Source organism: Oryctolagus cuniculus, chromosome 4, assembly GCF_964237555.1.
Source record: "Oryctolagus cuniculus chromosome 4, mOryCun1.1, whole genome shotgun sequence".
In the NCBI taxonomy this organism is placed as follows: domain Eukaryota; kingdom Metazoa; phylum Chordata; class Mammalia; order Lagomorpha; family Leporidae; genus Oryctolagus; species Oryctolagus cuniculus.
Genome location: NC_091435.1, coordinates 71994801 through 72006461, shown reverse-complemented (window position 1 = coordinate 72006461; position 11661 = coordinate 71994801). Strand labels below are relative to the sequence as shown.

The window sequence follows — 11661 nt, the reverse complement described above, 5'->3', positions numbered from 1 at the left end:
TCAGAAGATCAGGTTTTTTTTTTTTTTTTTTTTTACCAGTTTGGCACAGTTTGGCAGTGAGGGTTTATTATTTGTGTAAATGTGATTAGGTGAGATGAAGGCATTTTATGAAAGAGGAGACATACAGATTTGGTTTCATTTTGATCTCACAGCTGTCTTTTGGACCTTAATCCTGATTTATCTTATCAGATTCTGGCCCAGTGGGGCATGAAGTTGATGCCTGGTGTGTGCGTTCAACTCTCAGATCTTAGTGATGGGAAGCGGGAGGATTAACTTCATTTGACCTTTGAGGAGAAATTGCCTGGTGATCTACTTAATTGGGGTTGCAAGGAAATCTACCAAACCACTATTCCAACTAGGATGCTTTTCTAAAGTCATTTGTGTTTTAAAGCTTCTGTGAGAAAAGTTAACTTTTATAAAGAGAAAAAAAGAATAGCAATGTTGTCTGGAAGCTGTGGTTCTGCCTCTGCCTCAGCCCGATTTTATCTACTGTGCCATTTCTCATCTCTGCCTCTCTTATCTCAGTAGTTAGAGCAGAAGTCCTACCCACTCCTTACAGGGCGGAGGAGGAAAGCCCTATTTTTATATGCCCAGGCAGAAATGCCTTTTCAGCATACAGTGGGAAAGAAGGCCAAATGATTTTTCAGATAAAATCAAACTCGTTTTTAAACCTAATGTTGATTTTTACTTTTCTACCATAGGAGGTGTATTTTAGGAGAATGGTGTAAAATACTGAAATCACTTTTATACTTACTTGACAACTTTTACCTGAGCAATTTTGGAGTAATTCAACATTGGCTCCTTATTGGAGAATGAGCTTATTTTTTTCTGGGCTTTTGGAGCCTGTCTTCACTAAGAAACCAACGTAACACTGGAATCTGGGGATGGGGGACATTGTGTCAGAGGTGAGGTATCTGGTCTCAGAATTCATGTCCTGTGAGGCTGTGAGATCCATAGGAGAATGTTATATGGACTTTTCCCACCTTGTAGAATAACTCAACGCCTAAAATCTAGTTGAGTAGTACAGGATGATGGATTAGGCAGGAGGCCTAGAGGTTGATTTCTCTTTCTGCCGCTACCATAGTGACTCTGGGCAAATTACATAACTCCTCTATGACTTTTGGATTCATCCACAAAGGGAAATAAAATCATTTACTTCCTATCATTCTGAAGATTAAATGGGAGAGCACACATAAAATACTTAGATCAGCACCCAGAACATTAATAAAGTATTTAATAATTAACATTATTCAGTAAATACAGATTCACTAAGGAGAAAGACATGTTAACACCCTATAACCTGATGACATTCTAAGGAAAGAATTTCTAGAAGACAATTTTGAGAGTCTAAAATCATAAAATTAATGACTAGTGTAATTTTTATCCTAGTTATTCTTTTCCTATCTTGCTTGCTAATTATATTTCCAAATTTTGTCTAGCTTTTCCTTTGAGTATACCAGTGAAATTTCAGTTTCTCATAGTTTCTTTTTTTTTTTTTCACTGATGACAATTTACTATAACCTGTTAGTAGCACACAGACCAATGTTAATTACACCAGAATTAGTCACACGGAAGTGGGCAATGACACGTGCCATTCTACAGGGAACTGTGTGCACTTAATCGTCAGAGTTTAGACTTTTGATCTTCTGTTTGTGCCGCTCAATTTCTTTCTGAAGTCGCTCAATCTCCTTCTTATGATGAACGATCTCATCTTCATGGTGTTTCTTCAAGGCTGCCAGTTGTTCTTTAGTCTTCGCTCTACAAGGACACAGTGACTCAGGGTTTAATCTCAGTTCTGTACCTAAAGGGATCTCTAAGCAGAGCCTTAAGTATTTAAGGCAGGAGTCTCAATGCTGTGGGAATCTGGCTGGCAATCTTCCTCCCCTACCTCCTGCTAATGAAAGTACAGCCCATCTTAAGGTAAGGTATATCCACCTTAAGAAGAGGAACAAAATGATTCCTTTTGTCCTGGTTAATGATATTCTTTTCAAATTCACCTTTAAAGTAGAAAATTCCAGAGAGGTGTGACCTAAGCCCCCAACACCTTATCAGTGGGCAATCCAGAGAACCAGAGTCCCAAAAGGAGGGGCACATATATCCATCTCCCATCCTAACTTGTCTAGAGAAATGTAGAGGCCAAAAAAGAAGGGGTCTCTGGCATGGGCAGTTCTCAGCAGTTCAATTTAGCTCTCAAGAAGAGACTGGTGGAGTGGGACTTTAGCCTAGCAGGGAAGATGCTCATGTCTTTTATCCGAGTTCCTGGGTTCCATTCCCAGTCCCCAGCTCTAGCATCTTGCTAGTGCAGACCCTGGGAGGCATGGTGAGGACACAAGTGAAGTGGGTTCCGCTGCCCTTGTGAAAGATCTGCTCCCAGCCTCTGTACCTGCCCAGTCCTAGCCCTCATGGGCATTTGAGGAGTGAAGCAGTGGATGAAAGCTAGCTGTCTGCTTCTCAAATACATTTTTAAAACTTAAAAAAAAAAGAGCTAGATTAAAATCTTGATTCACCACCTCATTTTCCCTCAAGTGTAAAACCTATGGGCCCCATTATCTGGCCTCCAAGAGCTACACCTTGGCTCCCTCCTAAGGCAGGTGCTATGGTGATAATTCTTGGAAGGTACAAGGTCAAAGGAGAAGTAGCAGCAAGGTTAGTTCCTTCCAGCCCCTCCCCCCACCCCCATTCCCCCCCCCCCACCCGCAGGTGGACAGAAGTCAGTTTAAGATAGCTCAGGACTAAAGATAGCTTAGGGCTGGGAAGGCGAATGTGGTGGGCAGCCCACTCCACTCCTAAACGGGAGAAAGAAACTTCCAGTTCAGGGGCGGGGCGGGGCTGGGCGGCGAGGGCAAAAGTCTCCAGGAGGGGGTGCGGTCCAATAGGGAGCAGGTGACCCAGCTCCTATGACCCACTCACTCGGGAGGAGACACGTGGGCATCCAGAAACGGCTGAGAGGCTGTGAACAATCAGAGAATTTACGTGGACTTGCAAACTAAGGCACGTAGGGGAGAAAAGAGTGTCGAGGGGGTGACGGGTGGGTGAGGGCTGATGGAGTCAGGTTAGGAGGGTCTCCAAATATCAGATGGTCGGGTGTAGACACCGTGTGAAGGATCTGGGGATCTGCCCAGGATCCGGGGAGAACTCCGCGGGGGACGGCATGGTAGATAATAAAGGAGTTGAGCCGTGGGTTGATTGTTCTGGAAACCCGCAGGTGGAAATGGCGTGGGTGGGAGGCCAGGTGGCTGTTCCCGCGGGGGAACTAGAAGCGCCTTATAAATGGCGAAAGTCGGGGTGTTGGAGGCTCAGGGTTCCGGGAGCTCTGCAGGGGCATGAGACGCCCCAAGGCGCCAGGTAGGGATGGGAGGGGCCACCGGGAGTATAACGAGGCTCAGAAGGCCCTGGCAGATTAGCTCTGGACTCGGGACCTGGCGGGCCTCACTGGAAGTATCGCTCCTCTTCAGCCTGCTCTCTCTTCCCGAAGGCCCCACCCGCTTCCCGGATGGAGCCCGCTTTCCCGTGGATATCCTCGGGCTTGTCCGAGACGAAGCCTCGGGTTTGTATGGCCCTCGCGCCCCACGTCCCGAGCCGCGCCCGCGCCACCAACGCGGAGCCTGCCATCACTATAACACAGCACCCCGGGCGTCTCTCATAGTTTCTTCCCCTAGTTATTTTTCCATTTGATTTATAATATAATTACACAGTAGGAGGAGGAGGCAAGATGGCGGAATAGGAAGGGAGCACACTGATAGTCTGGGGAGAGATAGTTTAATAAAAGTGGAGATACTGCAGGTTCAAGGAAGAGTAGGGGAGGAAACAGCAGAAGAAACTCTTCCAGAACGCGTGATTCACAGCAGACCTGCATGGAGAGCATGGGAGCCCACAGTTCGGGACACCAGCGGCAGACTCAATACACCAGCGCTGGAACACGAGGTGAGCTGAACCTCAATAGCCTGAGACACCGGCAGGCAAGCGGAGAGAGGAGACTAGAGGGAACGACCCCCGGGGCGGGGAAAGTTCACCAGGCTAACTGGAAGAGAGAGAGAGGAAAAAAAAAAAAGGTGACTGGTACGGACACGGGTTTCTCTCTCTCCGCTCACCTCTCAAGGGCGAGCAAGACAAAGAGCAGGCGCCATCTTGGACATACATCATAAGCAGAGTGACCTCAGGTCTGCACCGGCCCTGAGCCTAGCAGAAAAACCTGACTCTGGGCGGGGCGAATTAACAGGAGATTAGGACCTAGTAAATTTGTGGTGCTACTGAACTGAGACTGCGAAAAAAGAGACCGTGGGGAGAGAACTCACGGAATTCACGTGAGCACTCTCCAGAGACGCTACAATTCCGTAACTTTGGCAACCCAGTGGGAGACTGAAGGAGAATTTGAGCCCACTCTGAGGGCTGAACAGATTCCCTGTGTGGTCCTTGGGAAAGAGCTTCTGATCTCTGGCTCCTGTGGATATATCATTTGCCTGCTAACTACCTCCAACTTCGTTCAGCTGTGCAGAATTACTTCCCTTTTGAATCAAAAAAGAAAAAAAAAAAGAAAGAGAGAGAGAGGTTTACCACGCCTAACCTGGGAGTGTCTCCTTTGGCACACCAAACAGAGCTCTCAGGCCACACCCATCTCAAGCCCTAAGGCTCCATCAAAAACAGATAGTCCACTTAATCTAGAGTCATAGTATAACAAGAAAAAGCACCACAGTGAAGAAACCAAATATCTCCAATATGCCAAATAACAAACGCAAAAACCGAGGTAATAAAAACAAGGAAGTCACCATGACCCCCTCAAATGAAAAAGACACCCCAATTCAAGATTATGAAGATGATGACATAGAAGAAATGCAAGAAGCAGATCTCAAAAAATTGATAAGAACATTAAGAAGTTCTCAAAAACAAATTCTTGAACTACAGAAATCCTTAATGGACAAGATAGAAAATCTCTCTCGTGAAAATGAAATATTAAGGAGGAATCAAAATGAAACGAAACAACTAGTACAACAGGAAACTGGGATAGTGACTGAAGTGAAGAATTCAATAGATCAAATGAAAAACACAATAGAGAGCCTTACAAACAGAATGGGTGAAGCGGAAGAGAGAATATCAGACTTAGAAGACAGAGAACAGGAAAGGATACAGTCAGACCAAAGAAAAGAAGAGGAAATTGGAAATCTAAAACATATTGTCGGGAATCTTCAGGATACTATTAAAAAACCCAACATTCGGGTTCTAGGAATTCCTGAAGGCATGGAGAGGGAGAAAGGATTAGAAGGCCTTTTTAGTGAGATATTAGCAGAAAATTTCCCAGGTTTGGAGAAGGACAGAGAAATCCTAGTACAGGAAGCTCACAGAACCCCTAATAAACATGACCAAAAGAGATCCTCACCACGACACGTGGTAATTAAACTCTCCACAGTGAAACATAAAGAAAAGATCCTAAAATGTGCAAGAGAGAAACGTCAGATTACTCTCAGAGGATCTCCAATCAGACTCACAGCTGACTTCTCATCAGAAACTCTACAAGCTAGGCGGGAATGGCGAGATATAGCCCAGGTACTAAGAGAGAACAACTGCCAGCCCAGAATATTATATCCTGCAAAGCTATCATTTGTGAATGAAGGTGAAATAAAGACTTTTCATAGCAAACAGAAATTGAAAGAATTTGTTGCCATTCGTCCAGCCCTGCAAAAGATGCTTAAAGATGTGTTACACACAGAAACACAGAAACATGGTCATCAATATGAAAGAAGGTAAAGGAAGGAAACCAAGGAAGGAAACCTCACAGCAAAAGATCACAGGGAATGCAAAGCATATATTAGAACTTATCTTTGGCAAATGGCAGGGCAAAGTTACCACTTATCATTAGTCACATTGAACGTGAATGGCCTGAATTATCCAGTTAAAAGACACCGATTGGCTGATTGGGTTAAGGAACAAAACCCATCTATTTGCTGCTTACAAGAAACACATCTTTCCAACAAAGATCCATACAGACTGAAAGTGAAAGGCTGGAAAAAGATATACCATGCCAACAGAAATGAAAAAAGAGCGGGCGTAGCCATCTTAATATCGGACAACATAAACTTTACCACAAAAACTGTTAAGAGAGACAAAGAGGGACACTACATAATGATTAAGGGATCAATTCAACAGGAAGATATAACAATTATCAATGTATATGCACCTAACTACAGGGCACTGGTTTATCTAAAAGATTTGTTAATGGACTTAAAGGGAGACTTAGACCCCAATACAATAGTACTGGGGGACTTCAATACTCCACTCTCAGAAATAGACAGATCAATAGGACAGAAGATCAACAAGGATGCAGTAGATTTAAACGACACTATAGCCCAAATGGATCTAACAGATATATACAGAACTTTCAATCCTACAGCTAAAGATTTTACATTCTTCTCAGCAGTACATGGAACCTTCTCTAGGATTGACCACATACTAGGCCATAAAGCAAGTCTCAGCAAATTCAAAAGAATTAGAATCATACCATGCAGCTTCTCAGACCATAAAGGAATGAAGTTGGAAATGAGCAACTCAGGAATCCCTAGAGCATACGCAAACACATGGAGATTGAACAACATGCTCCTGAATGAACAATGGGTCATAGAAGAAATCCAAAGAGAAATCAAAAACTTTCTGGAAGTAAATGAGGATAACAGCACAACATACCAAAACTTATGGGACGCAGCAAAAGCAGTGTTAAGAGGGAAGTTTATGTCAATAGGTGCCTACATCAAGAAATTAGAAAGGCACCAAATAGATGAGCTTTCAATTCACCTCAAGGATCTAGAAAACCTACAGCAAACCAGACCCAAATCTAGTAGGAGAAGAGAAATAATTAAAATCAGAGAAGAAATCAACAGGATTGAATCAAGAAAAACATTCCCAAAAATCAGCCAAACGAGGAGCTGGTTTTTTGAAAAAATAAACAAAATTGACACCCCATTGGCCCAACTAACTAAAAAAAGAAAAGACCCAAATCAATAAAATCAGAGATGAAAAAGGGAACGTAACAACAGACACCACAGAAATAAAAAGAATCATCAGAAATTACTACAAGGAATTGTATGCCAGCAAACAGGGAAATCTATCAGAAATGGATAGATTCCTGGACAAATGCAACCTACCTAAATTGAACCAGGAAGACAAGAAAACCTAAACAGACCCATAGCTGAGACAGAAATTGAAACAGTAATAAAGGCCCTCCCAACAAAGAAAAGCCCAGGACCAGATGGATTCACTGCTGAATTCTACCAGACATTTAAAGAAGAACTAACTCCAATTCTTCTCAAACTATTCAGAACAATTGAAGAAGAGGGAATCCTCCGAAATTCTTTCTATGAAGCCAGCATCACCTTAATTCCTAAGCTGGAAAAAGATGCAGCACTGAAAGAGAATTACAGACCAATATCCCTGATGAACATAGATGCAAAAATCCTCAATAAAATTCTCGCCAATAGAATGCAACAACACATCAGAAAGATCATCCACCCAGACCAAGTGGGATTTATCCCTGGTATGCAGGGATGGTTTAATGTGCGCAAGACCATCAATGTGATACACCACATTAATAGACTGCAGAAGAAAAACCATATGATTATCTCAATAGATGCCGAGAAAGCATTTGATAAAATACAACACCCATTCATGATGAAAACTCTAAGCAAACTGGGTTTGGAAGGAACATTCCTCAATACAATCAAAGCAATCTATGAAAAACCCACAGCCAACATCCTATTGAATGGGGAAAAGTTGGAAGCATTTCCACTGAGATCTGGTACCAGACAGGGATGCCCACTCTCACCACTGCTATTCAATATAGTTCTGGAGGTTCTAGCCAGAGCTATTAGGCAAGAAAAAGAAATTAAAGGGATACAAATTGGGAAGGAAGAACTCAAACTATCCCTCTTTGCAGATGATATGATTCTTTATTTAGGGGCCCCAAAGAACTCTACTAAGAGACTATTGGAACTCGTAGAAGATTTTGGCAAAGTAGCAGGATATAAAATCAATGCACAAAAATCAACAGCCTTTGTATACACAGACAATGCCATGGCTGAGGAAGAACTTCTAAGATCAATCCCATTCACAATAGCTACAAAAACAATCAAATACCTTGGAATAAACTTAACCAAGGACGTTAAAGAGCTCTACGATGAAAATTACAAAACCTTAAAGAAAGAAATAGAAGAGGATACCAAGAAATGGAAAAATCTTCCATGCTCATGGATTGGAAGAATCAACATCATCAAAATGTCCATTCTCCCAAAAGCAATTTATAAATTCAATGCAATACCAATCAAGATACCGAAGACCTTCTTCTCAGATCTGGAAAAAATGGTGCTGAAATTCATATGGAGGCACAGGAGACCTTGAATAGCTAAAGCAAACTTGTACAACAAAAACAAAGCCGGAGGCATCACAATACCAGATTTCAGGACATACTACAGGGCAGTTGTAATCAAAACAGCATGGTACTGGTACAGAAACAGATGGATAGACCAATGGAACAGAATAGAAACACCAGAAATCAACCCAAACATCTACAGCAAATTATATTTAATCAAGGATCTAAAACCAATTCCTGGAGCAAGGACAGTCTATTCAATAAATGGTGCTGGGAAAACTGGATTTCCACATGCAGAAGCATGAAGCAAGACCCCTACCTTACACCTTACACAAAAATCCACTCAACATGGATTAAAGACCTAAATCTACGACCTGACACCATCAAGTTACTAGAGAACATTGGAGAAACCCTTCAAGATATTGGCACAGGCAAAGAATTTCTGGAAAAGACCCGGGAGGCACAGGCAGTCAAAGCCAAAATTAACTATTGGGATTGCATCAAATTGAGAAGTTTCTGTACTGCAAAAGAAACAGTCAGGAGAGTGAAGAGACAACCGACAGAATGGGAAAAAATATTTGCAAACTATGCAACAGATAAAGGGTTAATAACCAGAATCTACAAAGAGATCAAGAAACTCCACAAAAACAAAACCAACAACCCACTTAAGAGATGGGCCAAGGACCTCAATAGACATTTTTCAAAAGAGGAAATCCAAATGGCCAACAGGCACATGAAAAAATGTTCAAGGTCATTAGCAATCAGGGAAATGCAAATCAAAACCACAATGAGGTTTCACCTCACCCCGGTTAGAATGGATCACATGCAGAAATCTACCAACAACAGATGCTGGTGAGGATGTGGGGAAAAAGGGACACTAACCCACTGTTGGTGGGAATGCAAACTGGTCAAGCCACTATGGAAGTCAGTCTGGAGATTCCTCAGAAACCTGAAGATAACCCTACCGTTTGACCCAGCCATCCCACTCCTTGGAATTTACCCAAAGGAATTTAAATTGGAAAAAAAAAAAGCAGTCTGCACCCTAATGTTTATTGCAGCTCAATTCACAATAGCTAAGACCTGGAACCAACCTAAATGCCCATCAACGGTAGACTGGATAAAGAAATTATGGGATATGTACTCTTTAGAATACTATACTGCAGTCAAAAACAACGAAATCCAGTCATTTGCAACAAAATGGAGGAATCTGGAACACATCATGCTGAGTGAAATAAGCCAGTCCCAAAGGGACAAATACCATATGTTCTCCCTGATCGGTGACAACTGACTGAACACCAAAAAGGAAACCTCCTGAAGTGAAATGGACACTATGGGAAACGGTGACTTGCTCAGCATTGCCCTGACTGTTAATGAACAACTTAATACATTATCCCTCTTAGTAGTTTTTTTGGTCTGTTCTACTTAATATGACTGGTTTAATTCTGTAATTAAGTTATTCTTATGTGTTGAAAATTAACTGAAATGTGATCCCTGTTAAACATAAGAGTGGGAATAAGAGAGGGAAGAGATGTATAATTTGGGACATGCTCAAGCTGACTTGCCCCAAATGGTAGAGTTAGAAACATAGCAGGGGATTCCAATTCAATCCCATCAAGGTGGCATGTACCAATGCCATCTCACTATTCCAAGTGATCAATTTCAGTTCACAATTGATCATAATGAAAGGACTAAGAGTCAAAGGGAGCACATAAACAAGTCTAGTACCTGCTAACACTAACCAATAGAATAAATAAAGGGGAGAGTGATCCAACATGGGAAGTGAGATACTCAGCAGACTCATAGAATGGCAGATGTCCTAAATAGCACTCTGGCCTCAGAATCAGCCCTAAAGGCATTCGGATCTGGCTGAAAAGCCCATGAGAGTATTTCAGGCATGGAAAGCCAAGACACTCTGGCAAAAGATCTCTGTGAGTGAGATCTCAGTGGAAAGAACAGGTCTTCAAAGAAGGAGGTACCTTTCTCTGAAGGGAGGAGAGAACCTCCACTTTGACTATGACCTTGTCTAAACAAGATAAGAATCGGAGAACTCAGAGGGCTTCCATAGCCTTGGAAACTCATGACTGGAGCATAGGGAGATTACTGATGCCATAGACAGGAGTGTCAATTGGTAAAGTCAACAACAGGAGTCACTGTGCACTTACTCCTCATGTAGGATCTCTGTCCTTAATGTGCTGTGCATTGAGATTTAATGCTATAACGAGTACTCAAATAATATATTTCACTTTGTGTTTCTATGGGGGTGCAAACTGTTGAAATCTTTACTTAATGCATACTAAACTGATCCTCTGTAAAAAAAAAAAAAAAAAAAAGAAATTATCAACTCCCAACTTGACTCTCACTGGGATTAAACATGACAATAGGTCTGATCTGATTTCATCATCATTTAAAAAAAATCATCTATTATTTTTCACTTTATGTTTCTGTGTGAAAGCAAACTGTTGAAATCCTTACTTAATGTATACTAAGCTGATCTTCTGTATATTAAGATAATCGAAAATGAATCTTGATGTGAATGGAAGGGGAGAGGGAGTGAGAAAGGGGAGGGTTGTGGGTGGGAGGGACGGTATGGGGGGGAAGCCATTGTAATCCATAAATCGTACTTTGGAAATTTATATACATTAAATAAAAGTTAAAAAAAATATAATTACACAGTATTATATTTATTTTACCTTACAAGGTAGAGTACTTACGTTTTTTAGTTTATGCCCTTAATTTATTTTTTAAATTAATCATGTAATTGGGGTTACTCAAGGATTTCCTAAAACAAATTTAGAGCATCTGCCTTCTACTCATAAAATATTTTTTTGTGATTATTTTTTGATTATGTAAAACATCCTTTAGCAAGAGAAACATAAAAGTGAAAAGAGATTAGGCCTTGGAATCAGAATGGAATTCAAATCTTAACTTTTCCAGTAGAAAACTACAATTGCTTGATTTTTCTGATCCAGTTTTCTTATTTCTCAAAGTTGATTATATTTACTTAACAAGATTATTATTGTACCTGGCACGAAGTAAGTACTCAGTAAAAATTGCTCTGATAAGAAACCAAATGCCTTAGAAAGATTCAAATAGGGTAAAAAGGCAGTAGTTGTTAATGTATGTGTGTATATAAATATACATACACACACATATATAACTGTATGTAAAGTTAGACATCCATATTCATGGATTCTATATTGATGGTTTAAAAAATACTAGGAAAACAAATTACACCTGTACTCAACATATGCACTATAGTTTTTTCCCAATCAACACATTAAAACGTTACATGATTATGAACTACTATT

General features: G+C 41.2%; 1 protein-coding gene across 1 annotated transcript; it reads right to left on the bottom strand.

Annotated features, from left to right (window-relative positions):
• Positions 1–1481: 1481 nt before the first annotated feature.
• LOC100339409 (ATPase inhibitor, mitochondrial-like) lies at positions 1482–3640 on the bottom strand. Its single transcript, XM_002716678.5, has 2 exons — positions 3434–3640; positions 1482–1758 (listed from the first exon to the last, which is right to left on the bottom strand). Exons 1-2 carry the CDS (start codon positions 3610–3612, stop codon positions 1617–1619), a joined length of 321 nt encoding a protein of 106 aa, XP_002716724.2. The 5' UTR covers positions 3613–3640; the 3' UTR covers positions 1482–1616.
• Positions 3641–11661: the final 8021 nt, after the last annotated feature.